General features: G+C 37.7%; 4 protein-coding genes across 4 annotated transcripts; 1 reads left to right on the top strand and 3 right to left on the bottom strand.

Moving 5' to 3' along the window:
• Positions 1-293: 293 nt before the first annotated feature.
• On the bottom strand, positions 294-1358 carry LOC129249273 (vacuolar protein sorting-associated protein 29). The gene has a single exon (XM_054888983.1). It carries the CDS (start codon positions 1212-1214, stop codon positions 666-668), a length of 549 nt encoding a protein of 182 aa, XP_054744958.1. The 5' UTR covers positions 1215-1358; the 3' UTR covers positions 294-665.
• Positions 1359-1605: 247 nt separating this feature from the next.
• On the top strand, positions 1606-3205 carry LOC129249271 (general transcription factor IIH subunit 3). Its single transcript, XM_054888982.1, has 6 exons — positions 1606-1725; positions 1784-1964; positions 2033-2228; positions 2295-2676; positions 2744-2780; positions 3076-3205. The coding sequence occupies exons 1-6, from the start codon at positions 1704-1706 to the stop codon at positions 3134-3136; spliced, it is 879 nt and encodes a 292-aa protein (XP_054744957.1). The 5' UTR covers positions 1606-1703; the 3' UTR covers positions 3137-3205.
• Positions 2978-5008, bottom strand: LOC129249270 (5-methylcytosine rRNA methyltransferase NSUN4). Its single transcript, XM_054888981.1, has 4 exons — positions 4826-5008; positions 4589-4775; positions 3974-4537; positions 2978-3912 (listed from the first exon to the last, which is right to left on the bottom strand). The coding sequence occupies exons 1-4, from the start codon at positions 4880-4882 to the stop codon at positions 3203-3205; spliced, it is 1518 nt and encodes a 505-aa protein (XP_054744956.1). The 5' UTR covers positions 4883-5008; the 3' UTR covers positions 2978-3202.
• A 2300-nt stretch (positions 5009-7308) lies between these two features.
• On the bottom strand, positions 7309-19702 carry LOC129248240 (sialin). Its single transcript, XM_054887715.1, has 5 exons — positions 19406-19702; positions 10612-10838; positions 8545-9331; positions 7773-8059; positions 7309-7709 (listed from the first exon to the last, which is right to left on the bottom strand). The coding sequence occupies exons 1-5, from the start codon at positions 19443-19445 to the stop codon at positions 7530-7532; spliced, it is 1521 nt and encodes a 506-aa protein (XP_054743690.1). The 5' UTR covers positions 19446-19702; the 3' UTR covers positions 7309-7529.
• Between the last annotated feature and the right edge of the window lie 1443 nt (positions 19703-21145).

Raw genomic sequence — 21145 nt, 5'->3', positions numbered from 1 at the left:
CAGTGACGCTAAAAATAATGAATTTTAGTTAAAACTTTCTAATATGCAGCGTTTCAAGATGAGCGCAAGTGAATACGTTGGTAAGTATGTGATCTAAGTATCAGATCTAAATTTTAAACCCAAATTCGTGAAAAGTAAATTATTTGGAAAAAGGCATTATATTTTATTTTCTTTGACGTCGACTGAAATCAATTTAAATAGCTAATCAATTATTGGATTCAGCCGGCTTCTCGCTGAAAAATTGCAAATATAATTACTTTAAAAGTGATCTGGATACACTAAACACACAGAGGTTTGAGTTAATTGCAAATTATTATATTTGAGATTTTCGAGATGGATTTCCAACGTTGTAGTAATAGAAAAACTTCAAAGAGATCGGGCTGATTTTATGGAATGCATAGCTATAATATATTTGGGAAAAATAAATATTCGAAATTATGCGACTACAACAACGCCTACAAAGCGCATTTTAAGATTTTGTTTTAAATATATTGATAGAAAAACTTGCATGGTTTCTTATGTTTATACTTGTAACACTTTTTATATATGCACATACTTATATAATGCGTATAAATAATTAGTAAAATATGTATATCGGTTGTAAATCACTTCCGATGCGAGTGTCCGCAGAGCTACAACTCTATTATCGGCTATATCGGCCTTGATTACATTTTTTTGTATTCAATACGCTCTACTTTTACTTCATCGCCAATAAGCTGATACACATATGTTACAACAGTCGAACTTTGTATGTCCATCAGAACAAAGGATGGTATGACATTTACGTCGACTGGGTTAAACGCACCAGTAGCCGAGCCGGGATTGATATAAAATTTATTACCATGCTCATAAGCTTCAAATTTGTAGGTGTGTCCGGAAATCAATATATCCACGTCCAGCTGTCGTTGAATCAGCGCCAGAGCTTCCGGATCACCACGGGGCACAACCTGATGCCCGTGTGACAGTCCAATCCGAAACTGTCCAACTGTAACTACCTTTTGCTCTGGATAACTCAGATTTTCGTCAAATTCGCCACGCACTATGTGTACATCGTTGGCCAACGTCTTAAGGTAGTCGTACGTTTCCTTAGTACAAAGATTTCCTGTGCACAATATATGGTGAATGCGGCCGGGCACTAGTAACTTCTTGAATTTCGCTGGTAGGCTAGCACAGCGATGGGGGATATGTAAATCTCCAAGCACAAGTACCAGCATTTTGTGGGCGTTTTTGTTTTTTAAATACTTTGATAGTTAAAAAAAAGCGAACTATGGAGGAATCTCAAACCTTCCAACTTGTATTTAACTTTAAAGTTTGAAGGCACAGCTGATTGTCAAAAAGCAATATGTTCAATGATGGGCGATGAATATAAAGTAGTCGCCTGGTGTAGGTATTTATTCATTTCTATGAAAGCTGGTAAATTTGTTTAGCAAAGCATTGAAAAATAGGTATAAGATGTGTATCACCCATACAACTTACGGTAGAAGCGTTTAAATATTTTAAAAATTTTACAAAAGGAATAAAACATTTGGCAATAGACGGAAGGGTATGTTCACCTCTGTATATTATACGATTGAGTTGATAGTCATATGTAAGCATGTGTGTGTGCATATTAAAAAATTTTAATAAATTTCCACCACACCGGTGTCACTCGTGTCATCGCGGTATATTTATTTTGTTTCTCCTGTGTTTTTTTGGAAGTAAAAATGGATAAAACAGAGGAGGATGGTGAGCAAATATTGGTTACATATAATAACGCAACACTATTGATTAATTCCCTTTATAGAATCCAATAAATTTAGTTTATTGGTGATTGTATTAGACACAAATCCCTCGCAACGTATTGTTCGTCAAAACCCTCAATTGCTTACACAGTTTCTGGATGCCATTATTGCCTTTGGCAACGCTCATCTGATGCAGCGCTCACAAAACAAATTAGCTGTTCTTTCCTGTCATCATCACGCAACGTATGTATGTCGGGCTCAGCAGTGTAGGAACAGCTAAAACTTCAAATAATTGTTCATTTATTTATCAGCGATTTTCTATACCCTATGCCTGGAAAGCAGTTGGATGTTCGTCAGGTTGATGGGCAGTATGAAGTATTTAGTTTGGTGGAAAAGACTGTCAAGCAACGCCTGAGTCACATTATTACCAATGCCCCAAAATTGAGTGCAGCTTGTGAGAGTATCTTGGCAGGCAGCATGGCAATGGCCCTTTGCTATATATCTAGAGTGAGTGAGCAGTACATTTTGCAATCTCAATCTCATTAAATAACTAAATTTCAATTGATTTCGCAGATCCAACGTAACGCAGCTGCAGGTGTAAAGATGCACTCGCGCATTTTAGTTGTTACAGGCAGTAATGAATGCGCCTCTCAGTACATGACATACATGAATGTTTTCTTCACGGCACAGAAATTAGGCATTACTGTAGATGTTTGCGCTTTAGATAAGACTATGAGCTTATTGCAACAAGGTTGTGACATAACAGGTGGCCAATATTTACGTCTTACACAGCTGGATGGTTTGCTGCAATATTTGCTGTGGGTTTTTCTGCCCGATCCGCAAATGCGGCAGAAGTTGGTGTTGCCTCCTGCGACCAAGGTGGACTATAGGGCAGCATGCTTTTGCCATCGAGAGTTGATTGATATTGGATACGTTTGTTCAGTGTGCTTATCAAGTAAGTTGTGTTATATACTCAACCTTAAAGACTTCGATAATTCTTTTTTTATAAATTCGTTTTTCAGTATTTTGCAAGTTTAGCCCTATATGCACCACATGCCAGTAAGTTCCTTCTCATACAATTTTTCGTATATATCCTGCAGTAAATCACACTTCAAATTAAAGCTTGAACGGTCTTTTTTGACGATGACAATCCCTAAAGAAAAACGCTCGTGCCTACTTTTTTTTTAAATGTTCAAGTCCAATTTTTCGTACCCTACAGGTTTGAAAATCCATTTAAAGTCGCTTGTAATAAGCTCTTTTGTTCATAAAACATCTATCAATTATTACTGTGGGATATATACATTGCTTACATACATATTTTGAGATTTAATTTGCATTTAACTATTTTTTGCAGTACGGTTTTCAAGATACGTGGCCCAATGCCTGCTAAACCGAAAAAGAAGAAAAAGGTTTAATTTCCTTTCATTACTATTATCCATCAATCTTATCCCAAGCAACAAAATATATAATATTTTCTATATTCATGAGTTTCTTGTTAATTTACTGAAGTACATGGGGCCATAGTTCGCTGGTAAATAAGGTAGCACCAGTTGTCCATACTTCATATTCTTTGGATGCTCGAATTTAAATATGTCTTCAAACAATTTAATTACATAGCTCAAGTCTTTAACTGTCACAGTTATACCATGCTCGTTGAAAGCCTTTTGCAATGCCATATGTACGACACCATCGTTTTGAACAGGTGAAAGACTGCACGTTGAGTATACTAGGCTACCACCTGATTTTAACAGTCTTAAACAATTGGATAAAATATCAGCCTGCAATTCAGGTATACGTAATCGTTCTTTGATACGAGTTGTTTTAAAAATATTATTATCATCTTCCATTAATGAATGGCGATCTGTGGTGCAAGGTACATCTACCAAAATTTTGTCATAGCTCTCGTAACCATCCAAATACCGCGCATCGCATTGGCTCATCGCCAGCCGTTTATTTTCCCAATTCTCCGCATAATCAAAAATATAATCTCGCATCACTTTGCGAACACGATTGAGGCGTGATTCTTGAATGTCATTGCAAACCAAAATATCTGGATGAAGAGTTTGTAGCATTATAAGTGATTTCCCACCAGGAGCAGCACAAGCATCCAAAACACGATCGCCTTCCTTTATGTCCAAAAACAATGGCGGCAATATTGATGCACCATCCATCAGATAATGTGAAAGTACATCTTTAAAAAGAAATTAAATAAGTAAGTAAACAGTAAGTGTTATTTTTTAATTATAACTCACTTGTTACACATTTTTTTGGTGGTTTGAATTCACAGCAATTGCCAATTTCGTATGTGTACAGATTTAGCTTTTCTGGATAGTAATACTCCGTTTCTAGTTCAAAATTTAGGGGGAAGTCCGCTTGTGTTTGATAGTATTTATAATGGTCCGACTCGGGAATCCAGTCTTCCATTCCTTTAATTCTGTTCGCCGGAATGAAATCGTACAAGCCACCCGTGCCGTACTGTGGATCTATTAATCGGCCTTTATCTATATGAATGTCTGTTTCAATAGCTTCTTCAAGACTTGGTTCAAAGTTTTTAGCATTGTAATCATTTTCTAAAACATTTTTCTTTCCGATAGTCTCTTCTTTACGATAATGTAATTGGTCTGGTATTAGTGCTGTGGAATCAGTTGCGCCCTTGGGATACAACGCATGTTTTTCACGTTCTTCCTGTTCACGTAATAATTTATCTAGTGTTTCGTCCGTTCTGTTAGTTGTGTCCTGTCCTTTCGAGGGCTTTGCATCATAATGCCCCAAGCGTTCCCTTGCTAGGTTTACTAATGATTTGATATTCAAGGCACCTAAAACAAAATTTAATTATTATTGGTGTAAAACTCTATTGACTTTCTAACCGTCCAACTTCATTCCAATAGAGGTTTTGTCAGTGTCCCCAAAGTTATTTATTAATGCAATATATTTATGCTCCGTCAGCAGTGCAGCTCTTATGTTTTTCCACCGAACGCCAAAGACAGACCCATAGAAGTCATCGAAACTTTCTAGAGCTCGCTGAGTATTTGTTTTTTTGCGCTTTTGTACTGCCTGTAAAGTGAATGATTAGGTAAAAAAAAGGATGAATTCCATCGACGTACCCAGCGTTGGCTTTTCCACCTCGATTGCAAGAAAAGTAGGTTTCTAACTTTCAACATCTTAGCTTTAAATGACAAATATTTTATACAACCTACAGTTATCGACCATGAACGAATGATTTGTTGTTATTATTATTTCTTTAAACTATAAGTTCAGCTACTTATATTTCTAACCTAGCCGGCACGTTTGAAATTAATCAGCTGTGATCTAGGCGAATCTATATCAGGTGTTCATCAAAGCGAATTGAATAAGGAAGATGGTGTCTTTCCAAAACCGTTAATTTATTTTTCGCGATTTTGACATGTGTGACGTCAGGTACCTTAATAATACAAAACAAAAAAAGCAGAAGAAATTACTTGTTTGTGAAAATTCACTGAATAGCTTGGTAATATTACGGTTTCTGTCATATAAACTAAGCAAACTATTAAGAATGAAGTGCCGCGCGTTAAATTTGTGAATGTAAAGCCTCCAAATTAATTTTTTGACGTTTTCATGCGGATGACGTGTGTGTGTAATTGTCCTTCCTTTTTTTCATATTATCGGAACCTAACGTTACGGAGAATTCGGAAGACGAAACCTGACATTCCATCATCCTTGGGTGTTGATATTAGAGCAGCAGATTTGGTTTTATTCTTGCGATTTGATGTTTGAATCAGTGTTGCCAATTTAGCGATTTTGTCGCTAGAATTGACGACTTTTGCTTGAGTCTTGGCGACAAAAAAAAGATTTGACGACAAAAATGATTTAGCGACTTATCTGGCGACTTTTGGAGAGCAAATCAAAACCGTTTTAGGCAATAGATACTTTTCTGTCAACTTGATTAACGGTGAATGCCCTTAACCTTTCAATCCGTCGCCATTTTTTTCAAATGAAAATTTTCGAAATTCCGTACGTACAACGATAACTACATTTATACAAATTAACAAGCAATTTCAATTTTTAATTCCAGATGATCCGTTTTTGAGTAATCGATGCGACCATGGAGGAGGAAATGCTCCACGAGATTGCTTATAATTTTTTTTATAAATTAATATTTTCCCATAAAATTTAGGATGACAGTCTTTAATGGAGACTTAATAAAATAAAAAAAATCCGATCCACAAATTCCTTCATTTTCGCCCCAAAAAAAATCACTTATTTCTTTGGCTGTCACAGTGGTGTTCCCCCTTAAAGCGTAGCTTTTTATGCCACTTTTTTTTACTATGCTTAAATATATTTTATAAATCCATTTCAAGACTTTAATTAATAATAATATAGTAAATTGTTGCATGATTTGCCTGGTTTTGTTATAAAAGCGTAATAGTTAATATTATTAATTTTATAAATTTTCTAATTTCCATTTGAATCCAGTACTGGATCAACTTCGTAAATAACTTTTTCAGCATTTCTTGAATCACTCATGCTTTCCAATGATATTTTAAAGACACAAATGTTTTTCAGACACAAATTAACAAATCGTTAAAAAATTTAGTAGATTTATCGAATCATAATAAAAAAACCAGTATTTCAGGAGATTGAAACTAACTTCCGTTGATCTCAAATTTCAGTATAGTTGGTATTTCTGGTTTAATTATTATTCATCTAAAAATTTTAAGTCCGCAGCTAGCCTCCTGTGCACCTCTCAGAATGAAATTTAGGATCCGCCCCTGATGGAGTTAGCGACTTTCTAGCGACTTTTGATATTAGCCCTAGCGACTCAGATTTATTGGCGTTGGCAACACTGGTTTGAATGTCAAAGATCTTTTTTCTTGCTGTTTCATTTATTTGTTTAGATTTTGATGGAAATTTCAAAAAATCAAATTGCAAAAACAAAATATATGTAAATGTAGTTGTTGCTCCAGTTGATAACAATAACAGTAATCAAGCCCTGCACATAGTGCACAGAAACTAGAGGTGCGGCCTTCTGAAACCGCTACTTTATTTTTCGCCATTTCGGCAACCGATAACGTTGGTGCCACGAAAAAATAAACAAAATTCGGGACATACATCCCAGTTTCCCAGCCGAAGCAGCCGTTCACGATCCCCTGGGAATCCCCAATACCGACGGTCAATAACCGCAAGATGTTCTCCTTTTAGGCGCATACAACCTCAATTGTCACTAAGGTCTAAAGTCGCAACAAGGTGCCCAAATCGCTAGCCTACAGCGTTTGGAGCAAAGACAAAGAAATGTTGCTGGCGCCATTTAAGGCAATTGGCGGGTCGGTACTAAATTTCTCTGCACTCCCCTTCTCGCGTGGTACTAATGACAGACTCCAGACCTGTAAAAATACTGCTATCAGGGCAGCCACAGGATGCTTCTGATGTCTCCCCTGCAACATTTTCACAATGAGGTTTCCATACAACCGATCCAGAAGAACAGTAAAATTCTCAGCAAGCCTAAATGCTGAGTTTAAACTTCGCTTAAGCGACAAAGTTCAACTAGCCCTGAAAAACTTTTACAAAATAAATTCTAATTGGACATTATATGTCCGATTCCAACTCATGCTTCTTGCTCATTCGGTACATTTATTTATAACAAATAGTTCTTTGAGTAATTTAATACATATTATTTACTGTACTTAACTTTAAATTGGTATTAAATGAAAGCAACTTCTTGCATTAATGTATGATGTATGTACAGCTACGTCTTAGTAAATGTATGGTAAAATTAAACAATAGCTAAATTAACTTAAAATCTCATATATTCCTGCGAAGCGCTTCATGACTTTACACATTGTCCTTTGCTGGCTGAGCCTTCAATGGGGTTGATTCGTCTTTTCCTTCTTTTTTCTCCACCTTATGCCATGATTGCTCCTCGCCCGATCCAAATATGACAAATACCAAGAATTCGATAGCGAAAAGGACAATTGTTACATAGAAAATTATACGCCAGGCTCCAATAGTTTGCTGTAGGATGCAAAATGAGCGACATAAAAAAGTTAAGTTAAAATGAGAGGATAAAGAACTTACGTTGTTTGTTGTCACATAGCCGACAAATATTGGAACTATGATGCCCGGAATAGTTGCTGCAGAGTTGGTAATTGCGACCAGTGTGCCAGCGTAGTTTGGCGCAATGTCAATGTGATTAGAGAGGAATCCAGAAAACATGCCGCCCATGCCGATAATGCCGATTGTCATGATGACTACTGCAGCTGTTTGCTTACAGCCGATATTGCACAGGGCTAGAAGACAAATGCCAGGTATGATTGTACAGATGGTGGTAGCCGTCTTACGTGCGGTAGTAGTGGTAATTTTTCCTAGAAGAATGAGAAGCTCGGGTTATTACACTAATGTGTTATTGGCATTTAAGTACAGTAAAACCTCGATTTATAGGGCATTTAGTTTTGTTTCTGAGAATAAATTCAAATATGTTACTAAATCAAAAGAGCACGCTTTAAGTTTCCTAACTCACCGTCAATGAAAATGCGTGTGAGGCAACCGAGCCGTTTTTAAATTCGTACTGTTTGGCTATTTGGCCCCATGATGGCGCAAAATTCTTTGTAGTTGCATTTAACTGAATATGCTTTTTTAATTAACAACATAAAAAATCATTTAATTGTTTATTTACATATGTATATACATACATATATTTCCCCTCGTGTGAGACACGCTCAGTTCATTGACGGAGTGACTAAAATATGTTTATTGTCTGCGCCTCATAAATATTTTTACTTCACTTGGATTTTCAGCGAACGAACGATATGCGCAATATGATTATCCATAACTTATTTTAATTCATTACCTTTGGCTCTGAGTGTATCCAGAGTTTTACCCAATAAAATACTCAAAACCAGCATTGGGAAGTAGGGCAATGCGCTGAACTGGGCATTGGTTGATACATCGAATTTCAAAACTTGTTTCATATAGAACGGGATTTCGATCAGGAACATGTACCAACCCCAGTTACTGCAGCAATGAGCAATTAAAATGGCCCAGAATGGTACAGAAGTCCATACTTTTTTCCACGGAACTGGTGGATGTTCCTCTTGTTCTTTAGTATTATCGGTTCCCAACTGTGAGGTTATCATTTGTCTCTCCTCTGGGCTGATAAATCGCTGTTTGTTTGGATTGTCTTGTATGAGGAACAGCCACAAAATCATCCAGATTGCACTTAGACAACCCATCCAGTAGAAGACAGATTCCCAGCCCCATTTTGCAGATAAAACACCAGCCAAGAGTATAGAAATTGCTGTTCCAAAGGAAGTTCCCACATAAATAATTGTCGACATGACAGACCGTTCATTGGGTGGTGCCCAAGCAGCGATCATGCAGTGCATAGCGGGAAAAGTGGCGCCGCCACCTATGCCTTCCAATACTCGCATTACAATTAAACCGGCATAATGTGTTTTCGTCAACACAGGGGTCAGCAAGGTGGCAATCACATTAATACCCACTGAAACGAACATTACCCATTTGGCAGAAAATTTTTCGGCTACGCGTGCGCTCGGTAGTTGAGAGACCAAATAGCCCCAAAAGTAGCAGCTCAGCAAAGTTCCTTGCACTCCTTCACTCCATACAAAGGGCCCATCCTAAAATTGTGAAAAATTAATAACATATACATACATGAATGCAGTAGACTGACGTATGTATGTGTGTATGTAGGTACATTTAATGATCTGTTACATGTTTTGCATTTCTAGTAGCTAAAAACATCATTAGGTCCTAGACAATTGAAGTAAGCTCCAATTTATTCTACAAAGAAAAACTCTATGTAGCAACATAGTACCATTAAGCATTTCCAAAGTTTCCCTTAACTTTTGATATCATCCATATAAAATGATTTCTCGAGGCCCTCAAAATTGAATACTCTTCATTCAAACAAAATCGGGTGCCGCCGAGACATTATTTCTTATTTTTAAGCAGGAAATAGTTGCAAAGTCTGAATCTGGAGAATATATGAATGACCAATTCGGCGAAACTTGTGTGCTGCCTTCTCTGGTGAAAGGCAACTGTTATCTGCTCAAATGTGGTTGGTTTTGGTTCAAACCGGAACTGAGTTGATCAATTGATCTGCGCCGAAGATCATTTTAACCTTTTCAAGGAAATCACGATCACCATAACCCTGTTGGTCGGCAGATCTACCTTGGTCTCTGGATTATGGTGATGAGTCCATGATTAGTGTATGGTTACGAAACGGCAAAATTCGTTTGGATTGTGATGGAACATCGTCAAACACTCCTTTGAAATTGTCAAATGATCGTTTTTGTTGCCAACTGTGAGAAAACCTTCGCCTCTTCGGGTTCACGCACCTTCATTGGTCGTTGGTGATCTCTAGCGTTATGTGCAAAATGCCTGGCGTCACAAAGGAATGGGATCGCTTGACAAGGAAAATGGTGGGTTTGAAGTGGAAACACCAACTGTTCCAATTTTCTAAAACTTATACACCTACCCTCGTACGCTATGCGTCGCCCAAAGTCCAAAAGTTTACTAGTTTCATTTTTAGATTAGTCGTCAGAAGTATTTAATACTAAGATTTTTAATTTATATAACTAATAAATATTTGAAGAGCAAAAAAACATTAGCAGATAATTATGTTGTTGCTCAACTAATTGCAATAGCTAATTTATGCGCACGTACTAGACCTTCGAAGGTTTGGTACTAAATTTTTAGTGCGCTTAATTCTTTTCATCAACTAAACATAGTTTAAAAATTCTGTCGTACTGGTACCTAGTTTAACAATTAGTCCTACTAAACTCGCATTAAATAACTGAATTAAGTAGTCACAAATTCGATGTTCAATGAAGTCACCCATTAGTGATCGTTACTTGGTGTGAGTTAATAATTTTTTTAATTGAATTTTGATACTAACCTCTTGTGCTGTTCCATTTCTGGCGTTTGGATTTATGCACACTTCTTCTTGCGCTTGGGCGATCTCACTCGAATTATGAATTGCATGAGTAAGGTTATGTCCTGCCGCTATGGCCGTGTGATTCAACATAGCCACCATTGCAACGCTGAGGTTTACCTTCAGGCCATAAATTATAGCCATACCACAAGAGCCGAGTATTGCCAGTATGTAACGCGCAGGAAGGCATTCTGAAAATAAACGATGAGAAAGTAACGGTAAGTATCATACATATGTACGTGAATGTATTTGCAATAGCGGATCCTTAATCAATTGTTGAGAGGGAGAGTACTAGCAGTACTATGAACACTAGCAACTGGCTTAATAGTAGTTTTGACACCATTTATTTTATATTTAAACATTTCATATAAATCCGGTTAATGATTTTTGTGACTAGACAAATTTCGGTGTGAGCTTGAAACTCATGACTGATTTCGATTCATTAAAAAAATATTAGATCATCTGCATTCACATATATACAAATGTACAATTGAAAAATGTAGTATTAGCGATTCTGCCTGGGCACTGTTTTTAATCCTAATTGCCTAAAAGCAGATTTGTATGTACATAAGTACTCGTACATACATAGAGTGAATGGTTGGACGCCTTTCCAGCTCGTTGCAGCGATCAAACTCATTAGATATCACACCCTTATCGGAGTATTACAATCATATCAATAAAGAATGCCACTTTTCATTATAATTAGCATGATAAAACATTAAAATATACAATTACACTGTGTGACAAAAACAAAAAATTAAATATATTGTACTTTTATGGAGACCTAGCACAACTTGTGGCTATAGAAAAACTAAAAAAAATGGTATAGTAGAAATTTCCAATACACCACCAAAATCTCATTTTATGGCCATAAAACCGTTTTTCAGTAGGTTGATGTGAAGATTAACTCCTAACTTCGCCAATTTCCATCCGATTTCCAATTTGCTTTTTTAGTTCGAAAGAACAAAAACAAGCCTTTTTGACAGTGTGTTGACAATTTTTCTGAAATGACAACTGACGAGACTGTAGACGGAAGTATTTGGAATTTTTTTTATTTTTTCGACTTTGAAATAATTTTTACGATATTATCCGATATTAAGGATTTTTTTTAGTACACTACTGTTATAGTAAATTTAATTTTGCGTCAAATGAGCTATATTTGACTGTAATTGAATTAAAATTAATAGAGTTGTGTGGGTTTTAAGATTTTTTCTTTTTTTTTTTTTACTACGAGATTTGGTATGCGTTTCGAAGCATGAAAATGATAACAAGTGTCATTATAAACACATAATATTTATTGGAGTATTGTGCAGTGCAGCACTGTACGGTATGGTACGGTGCGGTACGGTGCAGTACACAACGGAACTGGTTCCAAACTTAAAAATGCATTGGAAACGGCCCTTTGGAGTTTAGTATGGTACGGTACATTTGTCATTCTCTTCATCAGTTTTGAATACTTCTCTGTAAGAAATTCGATCATCATCATTCATCTGAAGTCGTCATCAACTAAATTCCGTTGTTTAAATCTAGAAGCGAGCGTTTCAGATTGTCTTCCCGATAGAAGTAAATCACGAGAAAGATCCTGAAAATCTGAATTATATACAATGTGTCGTTCTGAAGACTTAGAACCAGACGGAAAGTACTCTTCATCATCAGGTTTAGTGTTATCAGTTTGATCATCATCAGCAATGAGTTGAACTTCCTTCAGTTCATGACCTGCAGTTGAGTCAATCATATCGTCCAAGACTACGGGGTTCTTAACAGTTGCAACATCAGCATACTTTATGTGCTTTCGAGCTTTATAATGATGACCGTTTACGTCCGTTTTACAAAAACAACAACCATCTGGTTTATGATAAGGCTGATGATGCCACATCATCGGAGAATATTGAGAAATTCGACTTTTCTGGCAACGTTTTGATTTATATCTCTTGAATTTCAATGAAACAAACAATAAAACTATGACGTTTTAATAAGATTGAATTATAATAACAACCTTCTTTTGCTAATCAATGCACAGTGCGAACTTTGGTACACTTGGGAGCTTTTTCATATTCCTATTGAAAAAAAAATGTGCTATAATATGTTAGATATTTTGGTAAGTTCTAACCAGTTCTGTTGTATGCAGTACAGTGTACTCTTATGTATACATATACACTCCAATAAATAGTACGTATCTATAATAACGTATCAAAACACGTCCTTATTCCCATACCAAATTAGTAAAAAATAAAATCTTAAAACTCACACAACTCTATTAATTTTAATTCAATTACAGTCAAATATAGCTCATTCGACGCAAAATTAAATTTACTATAACAGCCATGTACTAAAAAAAATCCTCAATATCGGATAATATCGTAAATATTATGTCAAAGTTGAAAAAATAGAGAAAAAATAAAAAAATTCCAAATACTTCCGTTTACAGTCTCGGCAGTTGCATTTCAGAAAAAATGTCAACACACTGTCAAAAAGGCTTGGTTTTGTTCTTTCGAACTAAAAAAGCAAATTGGAAATCGGGTGGAAATTGGCGAAGTTAGGAGTTATTCTTCACATCAACCTACTGAAAAACGGTTTTATGGCCATAAAATGAGATTTTGGGGGTGTATTGGAAATTTCTCCTATACCATTTTTCTTAGTTTTACTATACCTAAAAGTTGAACTTCTTCTTCTTCTTAATTGGCGCTATAACCGCTTACGCGATTTTGGCCGAGTTTAACAAAGCGCGCCAGTCGTTTCTTTCTCGTGCTAACCGGCGCCAGTTGGACACACCAAGTGAAGCCAAGTCCTTCTCCACCTGATCTTTCCAACGCAGTGGAGGCCGCCCTCTTCCTCTGCTACCACCAGCTGGTACCGCATCGAATACTTTCAAAGCCGGAGCGTTTGTATCCATTCGGACGACATGACCCAGCCAACGTAGCCGTTGGATCTTTATTCGCTGCGCTATGTCTATGTCGTCGTAAAGCTCATACAGCTCATCGTTCCATCGTCTGCGATATTCGCTGTTGCCAACGCGCAAAGGTCCAAAAATCTTACGCAGAATCTTTCTCTCGAACACTCCAAGTGTCGCTTCATCGGATGTTGTCATCGTCCAAGCTTCTGCGCCATACGTTAGGACAGGCATGATGAGTGTCTTGTAGAGTGTTAGTTTTGTTCGTCGAGAGAGGACTTTACTACTCAATTGCCTACTTAGTCCAAAGTAGCACTTGTTGGCAAGAGAGATTCTACGTTGGATTTCAAGGCTGACATTGTTATCGGTGTTAATGCTGGTTCCTAAATAGACGAAGTCTTTTACAACCTCGAAATTATAACTGTCTACAGTGACGTGGGTGCCGATACGCGAGTGCGCCGACTGTTTGTTTGAAGACAGGAGGTACTTCGTTTTGTCCTCGTTCACCACCAGACCCATTCGCTTTGCCTCTTTATCCAGTTTGGAGAAGGCAGAACTAACAGCGCGGTTGTTAAGGCCGATGATGTCAATATCATTGGCATACGCCAGCAATTGTACGCTCTTATAAAATATTGTGCCTGAGCGATTAAGTTCTGCGGCTCGTACGATGCTCTCCAACATCAGGTTAAAGAAGTCACACGACAGCGAGTCACCCTGTCTGAAACCTTGTTTGGTATCAAACGGCTCGGAGAGGTCCTTCCCAATTATGACGGCGCTGCTGGTGTTGAGCAACGTCATCTTACATAGCCGTATTAGTTTTGCGGGGATACCAAATTCAGACATCGCGGCATACAGGTAACTCCTTTCCGTACTGTCGAATGCAGCTTTGAAGTCGACGAAAAGATGGTGTGTGTAGATTATCCTTTCATGGGTCTTTTCCAAGATTTGGCGTATTGAGAATATTTGGTCGATGGTAGACTTTCCAGGTCTGAAGCCACACTGATAAGGTCCAATCAGTTGGTTGACGGTGGGCTTCAGCCTTTCACACAATACGCTCGCGAGAACCTTATAGGCGATATTCAGAAGACTAATCCCGCGGTAATTGGCACAAATTGCAGGATCGCCCTTCTTATGGATTGGGCAGAGCACACTTAAATTCCAATCGGCAGGCATGCTTTCATCCGACCATATTTTGCATAGAAGCTGATGCATGCACCTTACCAGCTCCTCGCCGCCATGTTTGAATAGCTCACCCGGCAGTCCGTCGGCGCCCGCGGCTTTGTTGTTCTTTAGCCGCATTATCGCTATTCTCACCTCGTCATGATCGGGTAGCGGAACGACAATTCCGTCGTCAACGATTGGGGTATCGGGATCTTCACTTTCTCGGTGACATGCGCAGCTGTCACTGTTTAATAGGTTCGAGAAGTGTTCCCTCCATAATTTAAGATTGCTCTATACGTCAGTCACCAGTTCGCCGTCTTTGTTCTTACAGAAAAACGCCCCGGTCTTAAAACCTTCTGTAAGCCGCCGAACTTTCTGGTAGAATTTTCGGGCGTTGTTCCTGTTGGCCAGCATCTCAAGCTCTTCGCACTCACGTATTTCGGCCTCTCGTTTCTTCTTTCGGATAATACGTCTCTCTTCCTTTTTCAGCTCTCTGTAGCGATCCCACATGGCTCGCGTTGCGCCCGATCGCAGCGTGGCTCTATAGGCGGCATCCTTTCTTTCTGCGGCAGCATGACATTCCTCGTCGTACCAATTGTTTTTTCGGGCTCGCCGGAATCCGATTTCTTCTTCGGCGGCGGTACGTAGAGAACGAAAAATGTTGCTTCATTGTTCGTGGATGCCGGTTTGTTGGGCAGTACTCTCTGAGAGCAGGAGTGAGAGTCGAGTGGCGAATCTTCTGGCTGTCTGTTGTGATTGCAGCTTTTCGTAGGTAGATGCACGTTTTTTGCTGCACAGAGGCGTGTGCGCAGTTTGGCTGCAACAAGGTAGTGATCCGAGGCAATGTTGGGTCCTCGGATCGTACGTACATCTAATACACTAGAAGCGTGTCTTCCATCTATCACAACATGATCGATTTGGTTTCGTGTTTTTCGATCAGGAGACAGCCAGGTGGCTTGGTGAATCTTCTTATGCTGGAATCTGGTGCTGCAGACTACCATGTTTCGGGCCCCGGCGAAGTCGATCAGCCTCTGTCCGTTACCGGATGTTTCGTTGTGCAGGCTGAATTTTCCGACTGTGGAACCAAAAATTCCCTCCTTGCCCACCCTGGCGTTGAAGTCGCCAAGCACGATTTTTATGTCGTGGCGGGGGCAGCGCTCATAGGAACGTTCCAGGCGCTCATAGAAAGAATCTTTGGTCGCATCGTCCTTCTTTTCCGTCGGGGCGTGGGCGCAAATTAGCGATATGTTAAAAAAACGGGCTTTGATGCGGATTGTTGCGAGACGCTCGCCCACCGGAGTGAACGACAGTACTTGGCGACGAAGTCTCTCTCCCACAACAAATCCGACACCGAATTTGCGCTCCTTTACATGGCAGCTGTAGTAGACGTCGCAAGGTCCTATGGTTTTCTTTCCTTGTCCCGTCCATCGCATCTCTTGGATGGCAGTGATGTCAGCCTTTACTCTCACGAGGACATCAAGCAGCCGGGCAGATGCACCTTCCCCATAAAGGGACCAGACATTCCAGGTGCATGCCCTCAAATCATAGTCCTTAGTTCGTTTGCAGGGGTCGTCATCAGTATAGGGAGGTCTCATCCGAGGCTTTTTTAAAGTTTTCATTGGGGGGGATTTTTAAGTGGCGGGTCCCAAACCCAACGCACAACCAGCTATCCTGGAATGTTTCGCCTTCTCAATTTAGCTCACTCCCGAACGGGTGTTCGGAAGCTACCCAGAGGATACGTGGGCTAATCCCGGCCGTTGTGAGCTGCTTGAACCATATGCAGAAGAATCGTCCTGGCCATTCCCAAGTGAATGGCGATCAGTAACTTTCCCCACTTGCGTGGACTTCTACACATGGAACCATCCTCCAGTCCATCCAAAGTTGAACTAGGTCTCCATAAAAGTATAATTTCACTGTCGCACGGTGTTATTGGTCCAAAAATTATACTCTGAAAAATGTAAAATAATGTCGGCCAACGGATGCAAATTATGTAGTTCACCTTTTTGTTTTTACACGAACGATAACGATGCGCAAGCTTTCGCTTCTATGAACGAATACTGAAGTTGGATTTAAAAAATTATATTATATTAGGCAATATTGCTGGAAAGCAAATTTAAATTGATGGCTTTATTAAAAAAAAAAACAGACCTTGAAATACTTAGGGTTGAAGCTCATTATCGTATATCGCTGTTTGTATTATCCTTACCATCTTTAGGTACATTTATTCCAATCTAAGGGATAGATTTTGAAAACATAATGAGTACTCCGTGGCTTTCCACTACTTTTCCCCGATAACATCTTGAGTTTTAACAATAAGGCCATACTAAAATTAATAAAATTTCATATTTTTCATCATAAAATAATTATGAAAATATATCAATTAAATTATTGTGAAAACTAGATTTTGAAGAAGTTCAGGCGGAATTAAATTTTTGGTATGAAATAATTTAGAATAATAAGGTTCGAGGAGAGACGAAAAACAGCTTTCAAAGTAATTGAACTGCACCTAAAAGATACTCTGCTGAATATGTATAATTTATTAAGTATTCTAGGAACTCTTTCCATACTAATGTGCGAGAATGGGAGAAACAGAGCGTGAGAATGGAAAACAATGTGAAGACTTAATTTCATTAATTCATGCGAATAAACCAGATTGGGGCCCGATTTCTTAAACTACCCTAAATCACTTGTGACTCTATACCAAATAGAATTTCTAAGTAATTGAGTAATTAAGATTAATCTTAACATTTTGCTTCCGGTCCTTATCGAGTGAGTTAAAAATTTTCACTTGTCCAGGCAAAGTAGTTTTTAATTTAGAACTTTCATTGAGGAAGGGAATTTGAGTGATTGCTAAATCTCTTTTCTTAGAACATAATTAAATAAATAGAAAATATTTTACCTTAATCAAGTAAGAGGGAGTACATTTAAGAAGTACGATGCTACAAGAGCGGTTGAATGGAGTATCCTATCTTTATATAGTATGTATGTACTTATCACCCAACACGGAAAGAATTTTAGAACAATCTGCTGAAAACAAGCGGCCAGTTGAAGTCAAATTATGTTTTTTATATCTTCATGTGATTTGAATTTAATTTTTTTTTTCATATAAAAAACTTTTTTTTGTTTTATTAATCCTTTCTAGAACATTGAGAGGATTTTATACAAAACTCCTTCCGAAAAAAACTAGTTGCTTGGCTGGTTTAGACAGACCAACTTCATCTGTATCTGGTTTATATCTTTGGTGTTGTGTTGGGAATAAAGCACGAATAAAAGAAATATTTGCTCAAACATTTATTTGATTCTGGCCATAATAGCAATAGCGCGGTCCATACAAACTTAACAGGCTTGAGGTGAGTTGTTCGGGCTACATTTTTCTGCTGCCTTCAGTGAGAGATATGAAAAGATTTTTAATGTTTACTAAAGTAGCAGTGGGTACTGAACTCAGTGGCTTCTGCGCTATGTAACTCACAAAACATTAGCCCACAGTAGTGGGTCAAATAAAAAGTATTTGTAAAAAATAAATATATTTGTAGATTATAATATTCATTACATATTCACATATACATATTTCCATCGCATATCTCCTATAGTTTATTCATCCATTATTGCACTTAATACATGCGTTGTACATGCCATTTGTAGGTACCGACTTTTGTAAATTGTATGTTTGTACATATACGAGTATTACATGCATGTCCACATAAGCCATGCATTCAAAACGAATGAATTTGGCATTTGGCGATAAGGCAGGCAAACCGCATCATAATATATTTTTAGTCCTACGGTTATTAATTTTGAAAAAAGTTTACTTTGTAAATTGTATCTACTTGAAGTTTTGTATTCTTCTCTGAGTAAATTAATCCCGTTTTGGAAACAGCTCTCTCACAGAGCCCAGATACAACGGGTAAGGATCGTATATCTTATGACCACTTTTGTATAAATCATAAAATTATCAACTTCTGCGCATATTTTTAACTAAACATTTTTTAAATTTTTATAAATTACGAGTATTTTATATCACGGATACACATATATGTACATATATATACATATGACTTTTAAATGACCTTGCTCCAGAAAACCTCCAACACGATACTTATAGTACGGGAATGAGCTCAAATAAAGGGAAAAGCAAAAAAATAGTTTCGTCAAACAGTCGCACATAGCCATCGATTTGTGTTATGTTTATATTTTATGCAAACTTGTACAATTGTGTTGGCGTCTTTTTATATGCAGAGTCGGCCATAGCTGTGCTGAATGAAATTTGTTGTGGGATAAATTTTTATCGTCACATCCAAACAATCTGAACTATTTTTAGAATCTTCGCAAAATATTAGCACGCCCCTGTCGAATCTGTTTATTCGCACTGAGATGTGGCAAGGATGTCCAATGCTGCTACCAACGACCTTTCACCATTCTTAAGGTCAAAATTTGAATGTATAAAGTTGCACCGCCACTTTGGCTGTAGTTGTAAAGCACGCAACACACCGAACGACAAGAATAAGGTGACTTTGACATTACCAAACTCAAGCGAGGAGGAAATGCTCCCCTACAGGTATGTATGTATGACCAGTAATCATGATTTAAATGTATGGAAATAATTTCAACTGCAATTACTGACAGGCATAATGAAATTGCCGGCATTTTACTTAACGGTTTATTTTTCGAAATTCAGTTTGAATGGTCAAAAGGTCATTAATTACTTACTGCCTAAAATACTGCCGCTAGCAGGAATCTCGTTGGCCATTTGTTATTGCGTTTTTTAATTCTTAAGAGTTTTTTTTAATTCTATCATCCACTTTTTACTGAACACTTTTCAAAGCGAAGCGTATTTAAATTATTTAACGTTATTTTTACTTTTACACAAAATTTGTATTTATTTCACAGCCCTCAAGCAACCACCAATAGTGAAACTTTGACTTCGCGTTCCTGCTCGCATCAATAGCGGCAAACAAGAGCTACGCGCGCGACTGCTGTACACTAACTGAGCGATCTCTCTGTGGCGCGCCCAAGTTTTTGTTTGATGAACGTACGAGTGACTCCAGTAAATGGCCGGTCGGCAGCGTTGCCGAGTTGCTGCTGTCTTGCCGTGGTAGCTGCGTAAGCTTTCTTCTCTGCCTCCGCCTGCCCCACAACTTCCTATGCAGCCGATGAATAAAATCAAACAAACAATTAACTTCTTTTTTACTCTCTGCTTTCTGGTGGTTCAATGCTTCTTTAGGTTTTTGGTATTGATATGTGACAGTTCCGACGTCACAATAATTTGATAGCGGATAGCTACATGTACATACACACAACTCAATCTATGTATCACTCCAGAGCGAGGGTAAACAATGAATTCAAGCTTGAGCGCGCACCTATACTGGCTTGCTTGCTATGTAGGCGTGTGTATACATATGTATGTGTATATAAGCTAATATGTATGCACTTGTAAGTGTAGGATATCTCAGGTGAGTGCGTGTCAAAAATAACGATGCTTTGCACAGTGAACAAACTAGATCTCATTTAAACTACTGCACTTCATTTCGTTTGTGCTCCCAAACTGGTTTTGGTACATAAATAATGCTTCAAATTATGCGAGGGTTTTTTCTCCTATTGTGCCAGAGTGTTCGTCTATTGAAACAATCATGGAAGATGCGTGATATATAGATATGTATGCATGTATGGGCTTATATTTTTATAAAAATTGTTATAATGCACTTGCTTGACGTAATTTTTATCCTCATTTTGTTGGAAAGAAACTGTAACAGTTGCTTCGGTTTATTTGGTCCCTTTGGAAATTAAAATCAAAACATCCTGGACAAATATTTTATATTGCAATTCAATTATTGTTATTTTGTGCTATCAATTTTATGTAAAGCAATGTATTTTGACTTTTATATTGCCATAAATATACATATATGTTTGTGCATATGTATGTATTTATAAATCATTTCGAAACCAATTACCAATTGCCTTAATTATGAACACTCGTGTCAAACTGAGGTGCTTCAATTGACCGAAATTGAAGATGTTCCTACCATACATATTCAATGTGTATATACATTCGACCAATTACTTTTAACTGGAAACCCTGCATAAATTTTGGATTATTTTTACGGATTCGAAAAAACAGAAGGTAATTCAATTCAATTTTTTTGTTATTATTAATATTAATACTTAGTACATTTGAGGCTGAACTACAGAGAAAAAAATACCGTACGTATGCGCGGGTGGATAGCGAACAAGTGCTCTTTGGCTGCCAGTTACAAGGCTATCTAGCAGCTTAGGGTATTCAATGAGATGAGTTAGCTTAAGGGGACAGATACCTGTAAAAGGCCATATTTTCCCTGATTTTCATTAAAAGTATTTAAAATGAAGAAGTCAATATATATTTTTTTTTTTAAATTGACATACAATTTATTTATACATTAAAATAATATACACATTTTTTTTTTATTTTAATCA

This window comes from Anastrepha obliqua, chromosome 5 (genome assembly GCF_027943255.1).
Source record: "Anastrepha obliqua isolate idAnaObli1 chromosome 5, idAnaObli1_1.0, whole genome shotgun sequence".
Lineage (NCBI taxonomy): Eukaryota > Metazoa > Arthropoda > Insecta > Diptera > Tephritidae > Anastrepha > Anastrepha obliqua.
The sequence above is the reverse complement of the archived record's forward strand: the minus strand, read 5'-3'. Positions and strand labels throughout refer to the sequence as shown.